Source organism: Paralichthys olivaceus, chromosome 23 (assembly GCF_024713975.1).
Source record: "Paralichthys olivaceus isolate ysfri-2021 chromosome 23, ASM2471397v2, whole genome shotgun sequence".
Classification (NCBI taxonomy): domain Eukaryota; kingdom Metazoa; phylum Chordata; class Actinopteri; order Pleuronectiformes; family Paralichthyidae; genus Paralichthys; species Paralichthys olivaceus.
Window position 1 is genome coordinate 6,349,210 of NC_091115.1, and position 14,844 is coordinate 6,364,053.

Sequence of the window (14,844 nt, forward strand, 5' to 3'; positions counted from 1 at the left end):
GATTTGATTAGTCGTGGTTCGCAGGGCCTGTGGGAGAACGCAGAGCCGCTTCCAATCCTGCGTCGCGAGGTGTCAAAGCCTCGCAGCAGACCTGTGTCCCCCCCCCGCTCACACGCTGACATTGTTTTTTTCTCTCCCCCACTTCTCCGCTCCCTCTCAAGTTACGGGTTGTCAGGAAGCTGGCAGAGCAACACAGAGTGCGGGGGAAACCAAACGATGGTGTTTTCACATTCTTTAAAACAGAGGCTCTATTTGAACATGATGGATGGTTGGGTATGTTCGGGGTATGCGCTGGTATTTTCGGTTAAAGGATACTGTGTTTTTTATTCCTTAGCTTTCACCCAAAATCCCCCTCGTCGCTTTGATGTGCTGTCATGTTGGTCAACGCTTCCTTTACTGTTTTTAGATTTAATATAGAAAGACATATCCTCTGTTGTGTAGATTGCGGTGTTTCTCACACTTTTTTGATTTTTTTCTGTATTAGAGGTTTGCTGCTGCAGGAGAACGAGCGCTCGGCTGAAGCGCTGCATTATTACAAACTGGCCATTGGGAGTCGACCGACACTGGCATGTAAGTCACACGTTTAGATTAATGACGTTTGAGCTGATGATCTCTTATCGGATCGCTATCAGGCTCCAATCTCTATGCTAATGTACGCATCCTTTTGACACGTGGCCATTTTAAAAGGACCACACTCAGGCCATTTCAGCTCGATGGGCAAATGATGAGACTCAATCTCACACTCGAGCGCTCACGTGTGATCAGCACCCGTCAATTACTTTACCAAGGACAGTCGTGCACGGGAGAGAGGACCGGTTGAAATCTTCAGTGCTCCCTTAGCTCAATCTTATTTGCCTCATTTATTTCTATTCCTTATACTTTTCTCACGGTCCATTTATCTGCCTCTGACCTCTGTCCTGCCTGTTTTGGGCTTTAAATATCTGTCAGATCCTCCACATCCTCCCAATCTCCTTAAATACTTATTTTGATACAAATCTTAAACCTTAATCTTCAGTTCAAACAAGCTGCTATCAGTCCTCTAAACATGTCTGATTTTGTGTTTATGACAATCCCTGAATTATTCTCGGGAAATGTCAAAAAATCCAACATGTTGTTAAAGAAAAAATTATGCTGGATTTCGGTTGAGTCGTTTTTTCCACATAATCCTGCTAACTAAGAAATAAACGCACACAAAAACATAACCGCCCTCGTGGATAGAAATCTAAGTTGTGCATGAAACCAGTCAGAAATGACACATGCTAACAAACCTGTAACAACCACAGAAAGTTGTGGACTAGTCGTTGTCTAGGGTTGGTGTCTGTGTCAGAAGGTCTGTAAGTGAGGGGAGGTTTAACTCCCCCTCTTTCTCTCACTTAGCGGCATATTTGAACACGGGAATCATCCTGATGAACCAGGGCAGCCTGGAAGAGGCCAAACGCACCTTCCTCACTTGTGCCGAAATCCCTGACGAGAACTTGAAGGACCCGCACGCCCACAAGAGCTCCGTCACCAGCTGCCTGTACAACCTGGGGAAGCTGCTGCACGAACAGGGCCAGCAGGAGGTCAGTGTCTCTCGTGAGTCAGAAGGACCTGAGGATTCTTAACGTCGGACTAGAACTGGCCTGTATTCTGCCTGAATTCAAACTGAAAACTGGACTTTCTAATTGAACTTTTTAATTTTTGCTCCACTGCAGGAGGCTCTGTCTGTTTATAAGGAAGCGGTGCAGAAAATGCCCAAACAGTTTGCACCACACAGCCTTTTTAACATGATGGGTAAGTTACTGTCGGAGCCTGTTTCACCCTGAATCTTTATCTAAAACACACCAGCTGCAATAAGAGGGTTAAAAGTTCATTACTTTGTTTGAAATGTCATTTTATTTTGATGATGTATCCATATGGCGTATATAATACTATTCACCTTTGATTGTTTACGATGTAAGATAAATAAAAAGTTTACTCCCGGGTCAAGTTTGGCTTCAGTGATGGATCTCACATGTTTCCATTTTGGATCTTGCTCTTTCAATAAATTAATTTAACAAACTGACATTAACTTGTTGCCAAACAAAACCTTCGAACCACCTGTCTAGTTCCAGGACTGTAGCTCATGAATGCGTGGATGGACTTTGTGTCCTCTTGAAACTAATCCATGTAATAAATCACGTCAGTCTCCTTGTTATTGTAGCACTAATTACATTAAGGGAAGCTCATCCTGACGGCAGCGCTGATATATTCAAGGGGTGATGTCCGCACGGGTTCATGGGATGAGCTGAACGCGAGCAGGAAGTGTGTTTAGTCAGATGGAGAGAGGGCAGTGTTTCTATTAATGTGACGTCAGTGCCGCCCATTCAGTAATTTTTTGCGTAATCCCATGACGGTCCAGTACATAGAGGTCAAAACCTCCTTGGTGGAGGTAAAAACGCTTAACTTCAGTTTTTTAAATAAAATGACAAATTCTGCCTTTCTGGGTTTTCAATCATTTTAAAGTCAACTTATTATATCCCTGAAAAAAATTTACCTCTGGTGGGTGATGTGTTTCAGGAGAGGCCTACATGAGGCTGAACAGACTGGAGGAAGCAGGCCACTGGTACAGAGAGTCCCTCAGGACCAAGCCTGACCATATCCCCGCCCACCTCACTTACGGCAAACTCCTGTCCATCATTGTAAGTCCGATAACACACACACACACACACACACACACACACACACACACACCCACACACACACACACACACACTGAGGAAGACAAAGCATTGTCTTCGTAGCGACTGCAGCTGTTAATTACCTGGCTGAGTGTAATTAAATGGGACCTGAGGTGGCTGAGCGGAGTGATGAATAATGCATATTGAGTGACTTATGGGACATTGCAGAAAGGCAAACCTCCTCTTATTGATTCCTCTGCAGAGCCTGGAGAAGTGTGATAATTCGTATGAGACGTGACTGTCTTACTGAAAGGTGCCCGACAGACACACGCTTCTCCTCTCATCAGACGCTTAGCGGGAATCATAATCCATTTAATGAATGAAGTGTTTGGCCTCTAGCATCCATGGCCACTATACCTGCTTTCAGACATGCACTGAAATCATTTTCCTAAAAATCTTCATGGGAGCTGCAAATGTCCGAGTCAGTTTCTCTGAACATTTTCCTGTTTTTTATGTCAGTCCCCTGATCAATGTCTGAAATTTAAAAATAAAGTAGGAAAATGTCTTGTTGATGAGGTTTCTAACAAGCGACGATCTAAAACTGGAAGAATACAGATATCTCAGGATGAAAGAGAGCTGTCCTACACAAAAGACGTTGCTGTGAGCACGTCTGACCCCTACAATCTCCTGCTGCCCTCTTCATATGTGGAAAGTCGCAATTTTCAAAACATTCATGTCTGAAAACGGCTCGGCTGAAATGTGGTTGACCTTGAATTGGGCCTGATTCAGGACTGATGCCAGAGAGCTCAAAGAAAAAACAGGTATTAGAACTTCTGATGTCTGAAGGTCGCAGACACGGGGAGTTTGTCTGGTGTAGACATCTCTCTGTGATTGGATGACTTCCAGATTATTTCTCAGTCCCTCGCTGTGTGTATCTGTATTTATACGAGAGCGTTGGTGGACATCAAGGGCACAGAAGTTTGCTCAGGCTCTTCCGAACGTTACATTACACTCACGCTGTTTTTTTATCTGCAGAAAAACTCACGCTTCCTCTCCTCACACCACCTCCTCCATCCCACAAAAACAAAAACACATTTATGTGACAACAGATGTGTTCACAGCTGAGTCAAGTTTAGAGGTGGGACCAAGCCGCGTGCCCTCCGTGACCTCTGCGGAGGCGTTTGACCCCTTTCCTTCCACAGCCTCAGGGACTGAGCGAAGACACGACCAACCTGCTGCGCCCTTTTCTCTGACGCACACGCAGCTGCAAACCCTTACAGGCTTTAAGGCTGCGTTCTGATCATTTCCTCTCTTTGTTTAAAAGATTTGAAGATATAGACACACACACACCTAGAGCACAGGTTCAGATTAGAGTCACCCGGTGTGGCCGGACATCTGCTGCGCTCCCTCAGGCTCGGGGCTCCAGATCCACGCTGGCCCCTGACTCTCGCACACAGAGGCCCCCTCCAATACTACAACAGGGTTTAAGGAACAGGAGATTGGACGGACCCTGGACAATGGGCCAGTGGACCTGCTTATAATGCAATTACACTACTTCCTTATTGAATCACTCCATCAGCTACATTTTTGGCCGTCCTGCCGGAGTCAATCCACAATACAACACGTGGGGAGGCAAAGTCAAACTGAAGCCTTGTACTGTGGTTTACCCCCAACGTGTTCTCCTCGGAATCTAAGAGCCTTTTGCTTATGTACGACAACAACACAACTTTGACCCGCCCCTCTTTCTTTTAATAGTAAATCCATGTCACGTAGGGAGGCTTGAGCAGCCCCTGGTTCGATTCTGACCCCGCCCTTTGCTGCATGTCTTCACTCAATCTCTCAATTCGACGCTTTTGCCCAAAGTTATTTTTTTTAAAATGTAAACACATGATATCAAAAGCTAAAACCTGAAAAGTCTTGTGCACATCTGCAGCGTCCATTGTTGTTTCTCATTTGTAATATTTTCCAAGCACCAACTGCAGAGTAGACAATCTACGCCCAGTGAAAGTGAATGGTCACATGATAAGCGTTTTCAGGTTATTATGCACAGGGATCGTAATGGATACAGAGCTAAAATGCTTGTTAGGACGGAGATGATACGAAAGCAAAAGGACGACAAATCGGGTGTTTAGACTCTGTTATACTAGCTTGTATGTCGAAGATATTTAGATTGTTTATGTAAGTAAGTCTTAATGTAAGTAAAATCCAAAAGTTCAAACAATTATTTCCACCTTCTTTCTTTAGGGGCAGAAGACAGAAGCAGAGAAGTATTTTCTGAGAGCAATTCAACTGGACCCAACAAAAGGAACCTGCTACATGCACTATGGTAAGAATGATTTTCTTACAGATGCTGAAAACCCTTGAACATAAAGCCTGAAAATTCAAAAATCTGAGAAATACTGATGCCCTCAAATGTCTCCTGTGGTTGACAGAGCAGAGAAAATATAATTTGAAGTAATATCCTACTTTCCTACTAATCCAAACGTCTGTGGTGCAGCTCTTACAAGCTTTACTGCAATGATCAGGCATCGCTGCAGTGAGCTGTGTTCAGGATCAGAATTCAACAGAGGGAGGAACACACACACAGAGTCATTAATAAATACATCAGCTCCTCTTACAACTCTTACAAGCATTAGCCTATATAAACCTTATATAAGTGGAGAAAGATAGTTTGCTAATGAAGATAAGTTAGGAAACTTTGATGCTCCTTTCCTTATCAATTAGAGAATTCAAACAGCTCTTACTGTGGCGGCCGTTGAAATACTCCTGGATCATTTCCCTCAGTCAGTAAACCCTCAAACGCACCCCAGTAATAACAGCTAATTTAACCAGATGCTCACAGTAATACTCGGGCAGAGACTGGCAGTCGGAGCAGGCTTCTTGAAGGCTGGATTGATTGGTTAACGACAGCTAGGTTCATTCACAAGGGAGAAAAAACACGAAACACTACGTCCAACAGTCCCCCTGACCAAATTTCATACACTCTTTTATATCAGTCCCTGAAACATGACAGATTGTTTCCAGCAAGATCTCTTAATTATTCTCGGAGAAATAAATGGGAATGCAAGAGGTTTGGCTGAGAAACACTCCAAACTCCATGACTTCAAATTCTGTTTTCTTTGCTCCCTCAACCAGGAGACATTTGAGGGAAGAGGCGACTGTGCTTATCTAAGAAATGTTCAATCTCCCAATGGAAAAAACGAAATCCTAGAATCTGACCCCTGATTTGGACCCACACCGACATTTTAATTCAAAAATTTTGACCCATTCCACATCCTTCCAACAAGTTTCGATGAAATCTTTGTAATTGTTTTTGTGTAGTTTTGCTTATAATGAAAACAACAGACAAAAAGGGTGAAAATGTAAAATTTTTAACTTGAAGAGACATATTGGAATCAGTTTGTTTGCTGATATGAAAACTTTTATTTTTGCTGAATAAACAATACAGAAAAGATAATAATAATTATTATTAATTAACCTAATTATTTACAATAAATATATGGTTACGTTTATGGTTAAACTATAAAATATCATTTAGTTTGAATTTAAAGTGTTTAATTTGAATAAAATACATTGATATGTATTCTGATTTATCATTATTGGAAAACTTTTACACCCTAATATTTGCATTGGCCCCTTAAAATCCATATAAGTTGGGTTCTCGTCAAAATACAGTCAAATCAACATTTAACCTGATAAGAATTTTGGAAAGAAACAAAAGGTCATAATCATTTTTGAAGTGTCAACTCCCTCACTGTTTTTATTTCCAAAAACGCCCTGCACTTTAATTTAGTGTTGTCCGTGCTGGGAGTGTTGGAGCGCTGTGAGGCCTCGCAGATGGTGCAAGCACACATAACAAACAGACATGTAGTGTGCCATGTTTATCTGAGTGAGGAGACACTGTTTACCATTTGTAACACGGAGTGAAACATGATAACGCCTTCCTCCTGCCGTTTTGTTAATACTGAATTTCATATCAGTGCGGAGGAAGACGCTTGTTGCCGCTATCTCCGAGATATTCATAGGAAATGAAAGCTGCCCCGTCTCGCTGAAAGCCCCATTGTGCGATGTCCCCGTCTCCTAATTCTGTATCTCGCTCCGTTCCTGCGGGTGCTTTCTCTGTGCTGCCATATCTGTGGGGTTTGGGTTCAGTCTGGTCCCTGGCGAGGGGTGCGTTTGCTGTCTTTGGACCAAGCTGCTTCCCCTTCTTACCCCTTTGTCCGCCTGTTTTCTCTTTTCACCATTATCTTGTAGCTTCTTGCTATAGGTGATGTTTATTTGGTCTGGTCCTCTGTGTTTTTTATCGCAGATCTGGCTGCTTTAGTTAACCTGGGTTCACTGGATGAGCTCCAGGTGTGAGTGTGTAAGGAGCGATGGTATCCGTCCCACATTATAACACAGCGGACACACACACAAACACACACATATGAGGGAGTGTGAGGAAGTGCTGACATGGAGTGTGATCACTACGGTGAGGCTCCGTTTCCTGACATTGTTCACAGTTATGTGTTTTAATTCAAACTGTCCAGAGTGCGACCCGATTCTAAATTGTTGTTTTGAAAGCTTTCAGCAAACGGATGCACAGCTCAATGCACATTCCTCTTTTCCAACGTTCAGCAACATCTGCAGCCACGACTGAGGCAGGCGCTCGTATAGGTGCCGCTCCAGGTGGCCGGACCCCCACAGGAAAACACACAAAATACCTCCCGTTTGATCTGTGCTGTCAACCGCTTTCTCTGCATTTCCTGTGGCGCTCGTGTCTTTCACCACCTCCACTCATCATCCTTTGTTTCAGTCTCTGTCTGTCACTGCTTCACTCTCTGTCCACAACACTTCTAACAGTTTGCCACAACACAACACTCAAATCTGAAAATAATAAGAAAATGTAATTACTAAACAGGAATTCTACACGCTGTTAAGAGCAAGACTTCTTCTGTCCCCACCCCCCTCTGCAGGTCAGTTTCTACTGGAGCAGTCCCGTCTTGGCGAGGCCGCCCAGATGGCAGAGAGAGCTGCGGAGCTGGACAACTCAGAGTTTGATGTGGTCTTCAGTGCTGCCCACATGCTCAGGTTGGTGAAACTTAGAAATGGAGTTTCCCTCACTGGAAAAAGCAAACGGTTTCGGAAAATTGAGAAAATGTCTCTTTTTCAAGAAATGAGGTTGTTGAAAGACAAAGTTTGCTGCTGTGCTGCTTCACCATTTGTGGGTTTACTCTGTGCCACTGCCATTTAATAAACAGCTTTGAAATATAAGTAATACCAGCATTGTAAAGTATAGTAAATTTCCTCTCTATGGATGGAAATAGCTGCCATAAAGCTATTATGTATTACATGTATAAACAGCCCTGCAGTTTATACCATCATGGTGCTGTTTCAGTCCAGGGCTTGTAAAGACGCCATTGGAGAATTCCCCCTTAAAGTTTGGCAAGCACGTGCACACACAGCGCATGAGACTTAAAAGGTGTCAAAAGAGAGTGGGAACGTCCTTTACTCGCAGCAGCTGAAGGAATCACTGGAGCAACGTGCCTTGATTCCTTTTTGCTCCACATATCTGGAAAAGTAATTACTGCTCTCAGGCCTCCACCATAAAAGCAACACCGCAGAGGATTTGTAAAAAAGTTAAAAGTCTCAGGCTTTGGCCGAGGTTGGCTTTTGGACACGTCAGAGTAAATCTAAAGGACAGATCGTTCTGCTGTGTTGTAGTGCGACTGGATATTGACTCTTAAGCTACTTTTAGACAGTTTTCCAGAGGGGCTCTACTGTATGTGAACGCTAACGTCCGAGTCAGTTGCTCGAGATATTTGTAGAGTCCATGTGCTAAGACAGCAGGAAAGTGGTGATTGTTTTGATGATGTTTCTAACACAAAATTGTAAAAATACAAATATCCCGGTGGTACATGTAGAAGACTCTGACAAAGATGTCAACAGGGAAAGACATCGAAATTTGAGGGAACTTGACGGAATTTAAACGTTCATGTCTGAAAACAGAATGAATGCACCATGAAACGTTTTCAAACAGATTAGGATTAGTGATGCATCATTGGCTGGATTTAAAGTTAAAGCTGCTGATAAAAGTGAGCAAGGAATCTTATTGGCTTGTTTTAAAAGCACATTGTTACACTGATGATCATAATTAGGATGATAACAGGTTTTCATAGACATGCAAATAGAAATGGTGGATCAAATGATGAGGTAGTTATCGTTAATGCACAGAAAGAAAAAAAAAGAAACCAGCAGAATTGAAGCTTGAGGAAATGTAACAGACGAACAGACGGAGGAGAGATAGGAGCAGGAAGCAGGCGGAGATACTGAGACGTGACTCATTAGAGCAGGTGGGGACAGTGAGGGAGGAGGGAAACCAGACAGAGACATAAAGTTAGAGAGGCACGCAAAGAAAAGAAGCTTCAAAGTAACACAGGAAACAATCAACTCAAAGTGCAAACAACTGAGATTTAAATCCAGAAATACAAAAAAACCAAAGTCCAACAAAAAAATTAATAAATCAAAAGTCCAAAGACAAATCTGAAGGGCAGATTAACAACAGTTCTAATGTTTTATTCTTTTAGGAAATGAAGGAATTACTTGTGACACTTCCCTCCTTTAGGACGATTACAATCCAATTCTTTATCAGTCGTTTAATGACTGCATCACTTCACCAGACAGAACCGAGGAAGGTCAGTTAAAGATGATGACTATGAAAGTCTGGCTCATTCGTTCCTTGGATAAAATCATATATAAATAAGGAGATTAACTGTTGTCTAATGTGGTGAAACGATGCCCCCAAATCAGACATTTACGACACAGCTACTGTAGCTACCTATTAAAGACACTATTCGCTCGACACAGAACGTTATTCCCAAGTATTTTATGAGCTTGTGCCCCACAGTAATCATATTAGTCTCTGAAAGAACTCAAGTCCGTGCTTTGCTTTGTGAGATAAAAAGAGCAAGTTAATGTCGTCGAGAACTGTGAAATATTTGTGCAGATCGTGTGTTTGTGTTAATTCTCCCACTGTTCTTCTCTCTCCTCAGACAGGCGAGTCTCAATGAGGCCGCAGAGAAACAGTACGAGCGCGCTGCCAGCCTCAGACCAGATGTAAGTAGCCGGGCTGGTGGGCCTGTTAGCATTTCTCATGGAAACCTGCACTATAAATTCAATTTACAACACACGGCATATTACCCATCATCCTGACATTATGCTGTAGCACTGTCATGGCACTGTTGTTCCTGGCAAACAGTAAATGGAAACTGTGCATAGGTCGTTGTGTCTCGTTGTGCTTAAAAGCAAATCCTGAAGAAAAACGACTCCAGAGTTTCCCGGCGTCTGATCTGGAATGTATGTCGACCATCGCATCGAAACAGACGGAGCCGTATGTGCCGTACCGTGTCTCTGGAAGTCAACAGATGCGGCCGAGGAAGTCGGGGGCCGCTGTATCGTATTTCTACCTCATACGAATCAGTCATTTTGAAAGGAAAAGGGCTGCGTGGACCAGTCGTGGAGCGGTAATTTAGAGTCACAGAAACCTCTGTGTTTTCAGACGAGGCTGAGGAGCAGCTTCCTGCGCTAATTTGTCATGTTGGTGTGCAGAGTTGCCAGTTGTCAGGAGAGAGGTTTAGATTTTCATCTGCATGCCCTGCACTGGAGTTACTAGTGTTGTGTTGCAGTGTTTTATTTTTGTCTGGTTTAACTCCACAGTCCTGTCAGACAAACTCAAGCACCCCCCACATATAATTATCCAATTGTGTTCATTTAAATTGATTTCAAACTGTTTTTAACCCGACCAGTGCAGAGCCTGTTCTAAACCTGCCTGTTTGCTTCTCCTGTGTTAATCCTCCTCAGTTACTACGATGTATTGACTCTTTGAATCGTTTGTGTACTGGACATTGTGTGTAGAGCTTTTTGTAAACAGTCATGTTAGAAAACTTTGCGTTCATCCTACCTGGTTTATCTGCAGTGAAGATTTCATTGTCAAACCAGAGGTCTGTTAACCGACAAAATATTCAGACCCAAGTTCACAACTTTTCAAAACAAAAGCTCTGTCATTCCGCTCGGTTTTTAATTTGAAGACAAAATTCTTCAGAGGAAATTATTCTATGAACGTCGTTGCCATGATGGAGATCAGTGTCTTGCACTTTGTAGATAAGGTCTGTCTGTCTTTTTATATCCTGTCTAAGCCCTAGAAGCTGACGAAAGACATTAGAAAGGAAGAGTGCTGGTTATACCACTGCCTTGATATTTTACTTTGAAAAATTCTGTCGTCATCCAGTATTCAGAACCTCGGATGGCTTCTCTTATCATTAGTCTCTTGTCTTTAACGTCTCCCCAGCTCACACCTGCTTAGTGAGTGAAAGTCTCTAAAATATCAAGTAAATCCAACAGCTTTCAGGTCATGAAAGATTCAGTGCACATCATACGTGCTGCAGAGAAAAGCAATAATCATGTGCCTCCCGAGAAAATGCATCATTTTCCGCACACAGGGTGAAATGCTTTATTTACAGCGCTCACGTAGAGGTCGATCTCTCATATATTGCTGAACTGTGATCAGAATAGAAACAGTTCACTCGTTGTTGAGGATATACCTGAAACTCTGTGGGTCCTGTAAATGAAAAAAAGATTATGTGATGAACTCAAGATTTTCGTCACCCTGGTATATTTGGCTACACCTGCGGTTACCTTGGCAACAGCAAGGATGGTGTCTTAAAATTTGTTCCAACACCACAACAGAGCGGGCTCAAAACCAAACAACGTCTAATGCTCACTGTGGCTGCTCCTTAATTTTCCATTTCTTCCCTGAAATAACTCAGTGATTTAATGCAGGTATCTTGTTTTGTAACGTTTTTTTCTGACAAACTTGCTTAGGATGCATTTCTACATTCTGTAAATGAAGAGTTTACATCCGTTTCCTCTCTGTGAGGTGTTATCACAGCGAGAGTGACTCGACTTCAGAGGGAAACTGTCAAATCAGAGACAAAGAAAATGAATGACTGACTCACCTATAGCTGTTTTCTTATCTACACAGAACACATGTAAACACAGCTCCATTTCTAACGTTCCCTGATCCCCTTCACTGAGATTCAGCCCAGATTGCATGTTCCACCCACTTGTTTAGAAAGAAGAAGGCACCGTCATTTATCTGGCTTAGTGTGTCTCTACCGCTCATAGAGCTCTGCAGTGGTAAGAAAAAATAAAAGCAGATGAAGGCACATTCTTAATACAGTCATTTGTTGCACTAGGTGAGAAGCAGGAGCGATAGCGCTGTGCTGCAGCTCCTCTCACTGCGTTCATTCATTACGTCTCCAGCCTCCTCTGGAAATATTCCAAACAAGCCCCCGAGCCGCTGCCAAAGACCCGTCTTTTAATGCTGCTTTAGACGTGGAATGCGGTCGAGCGAACTCTCAGGGTTAAGAGGAGATGAACGGTCGTGTTTCTGCGGAGAAATCTGTGAACTAGTTGCCAAGTTGCTAACCATATGTCATGCATGCGAGGACGCAGGCCTGGGAACGAGGCCAGGCCTGGGGGTGGGGGGGTTGAGGTGCAGATGACTTTTTTAAGGGATGAGATTTGGGTGTGTTTGTTAGTTATGGCTCACTGGGAATCAGATCTGTGACCTGGATTTTGCAGATTTTCATTGCTGGTTCAGTGTTCCAGGCCAGATGGTATTTTTATTAAAGAGGAACACACCTCGAAATGTTTATTCATATCGATAACACTCACCCACACACAATCTGTAGCTTCCTCTTTGTTCACTGCTGAGCTGTCTAAGAACGCACGTTTAGCCATTTCTGCTACTACAGTGTGACATTGTGATGGGGGGGGGGGGTTAAAGCAAATTTGATTTTCTAAGCCATCAGCAAATTTCACCCTTTCCTTAACCCAACCACGAAGACATTTCAATCAAGATAAAATTCACATATGTAGTGATAATAATAACATTAACACAATAACAACAAGAGTTAAAGGTAACCAATAGGAGGCGAAGTAAAACAAAAACATTCAGAGCTAGACTGAAAGGAAACTATACATTTTGTGAGAAACGCTGCAGAAAAAGCGAATCAGAATTCCTAGATACGGTTTAGAATAGTTTCCATTGCCACAAAACACCTCATCTCCTTCATTCACCACTGTGTCTCCTTCTCTTTTAGTACCCGGCCGCTCTGATGAACCTCGGCGCCATCCTCCACCTAAACGGCAAACTTCCTGACGCAGAGGCCAACTACCTGCGTGCGCTCCAGCTCAAACCTGATGACATCATCACCCAGTCCAACCTGCGCAAGCTGTGGAACATCATGGACAGGCAGGGGCTGAGGACTAAGCTCGGGACGCAGAAGAGCGACCTATGAACTTGAGAGATCTGCTGCACTGTCTCCTAAATAATGAAGTATAGTGTCCTGCAGAGACTGAAGCCGGACGGGATGTAGAAAAGACCTGGAGCTTGGGAAGGACATGATTCATGGGATGTGACGTCTGTATGAAGCGTAGAGTTTTTTGGAATTCAAGGGGCAGGCTCTTCCTGACAACGTGTGTCGGTTCAAACTACTAAAACTAATGTCCTCTTTTGTACAAAATTTTATAATGTGATGCTTATTTGTCAAATTAAATAATGAACTCAAATGATTGCAAAGTCCAAAAAAGAAAAATACCTTGAGATCAAACATGAGCTGATTCTTCTTCTTCCACGATTATTAAAATCTTGGGTCTGTTTTCGAGCACTTAATTTGAGGATGTAGAAAAAGTATTTAAATCATCTCCACAGAGTGGGTTTTCAAGTTGTTGGCACTGACAGATGAATGACGATCATAAGCTGGTTCGTCTTAAAGGGGAACTCCTGTAACGCATCAAAGTCTGGTTATAGATTTTGGGGAAACCTGGTACCTACCTGCGGAAATCTACGTACTTTAAGAAAAAAAGTATAAAGTCTTTTGTGGCTTCAAACGGAGTTGAATGAAATCCTCAAGTGATCTGTGAAGACAACAAAACAAACCCAGACGTCTGTAGCGCGCTCTTTACCTTGCAGCTTAAGGCTATGTTAGCCATGAATATCCTACAGGGCTGTCTGGGTGCAATATGGGTAATGTAGGCACCAGGTATTGGGAGAAAAAAAAAGATTTGCTAAACTGTCAATTGTGAGACGGACAAGATCAAAGGAGTGAAATTTAAAATCGGTGGATGAAAGAATTTCAAAATAAATTCTCGGACTAATTTCTCTCAGGGTGGTCGAGCCTTGAACTTTTCCTCTTAATGCAGCGAATCGTTAACATTGAAATCGTGCCAGAGCTAAGACATCTTCAGGTACTGCCCTCTAATAACACTGCTCTATTGTACACACAGTCAAAGAACTCAGAGACGGTCACACTCGGTTGTCACTAAAGATGTTTTTGCACCAGGCGCATTTTAAAAGCTTCTGAGTGTAAAAATGAAAAGAAAAATTCCTCCATGGTGCCAAAGCTTGTACTGAGTCTTTTACGCCTCTCGTGCCAAGCAAAGAACTGTCGTCACTTACGTGTTGTTATGTGGAATGAAGATGTTTAATTTCCTGTGATTGAATTTAATTTATTAATATGTGTTATTTTATGTGTAAAAGCCCCAACACTGTGCTGTTTCTCCATCACATTAGAACATCCTCTCTCATTCCTCCTAGACAACATGACGTTAAAATGTTTTTATCATTAAATGTTTTTTTTCTCTCTGCTCAGGGACATCAGGTTGTGGTTCCTGTCACACAATGAGTTTGTGACACAGAGAGAGCCTCTTAAAATGATTTGATAAGTTTTTTGATGATCGTGAATATTTGGTTAAATTATAGAAAACCTGTAGCGAAATAATTTGCTGTGTTTTGTAAAGAACAATGAAACTTTTTCCATAATAAAAAACGTGATTTTTGCTCTCAGCGGGGTGATGTCATCCAAAGTTATTTCGAGACAAATGAAAATGTGTAAATTTGAATGAACACACACACACACACACACACACACACACACACACACACACACACACAGCGCTCCACATGTTGATATCATCTGATCAAACATCACAGTTTCTAATAACTCTCCAGACTCGGAGCTGTAAATATTTAAGTCAAAATCAAATTTGACACTTATCGTGAACTCACTGCCCCAGTTTCAAACATTTCAAAGTAGAACTCAGCATACATCTACTGAGACATATACTGATTGAAAGCTGTGTTTGTTATGCACAGAAAGCAGCA

General features: G+C 42.5%; 1 protein-coding gene across 1 annotated transcript in view; it reads left to right on the forward strand.

The window, feature by feature from the left end:
• The window catches only part of tmtc2a (transmembrane O-mannosyltransferase targeting cadherins 2a), a 52,041-nt gene extending 37,515 nt beyond the window's left edge, over window positions 1-14,526 (forward strand). Inside the window, exons 5-12 of the mRNA XM_020092097.2 lie at window positions 485-570; window positions 1,378-1,562; window positions 1,695-1,773; window positions 2,539-2,660; window positions 4,884-4,965; window positions 7,595-7,709; window positions 9,671-9,734; window positions 12,782-14,526. Of these exons, the coding sequence (XP_019947656.2) occupies window positions 485-570; window positions 1,378-1,562; window positions 1,695-1,773; window positions 2,539-2,660; window positions 4,884-4,965; window positions 7,595-7,709; window positions 9,671-9,734; window positions 12,782-12,979 (931 nt within the window). The 3' untranslated portion in view covers window positions 12,980-14,526. The remainder of the gene's footprint in view (window positions 1-484; window positions 571-1,377; window positions 1,563-1,694; window positions 1,774-2,538; window positions 2,661-4,883; window positions 4,966-7,594; window positions 7,710-9,670; window positions 9,735-12,781) is intronic.
• The last annotated feature ends 318 nt before the right edge of the window (window positions 14,527-14,844 follow it).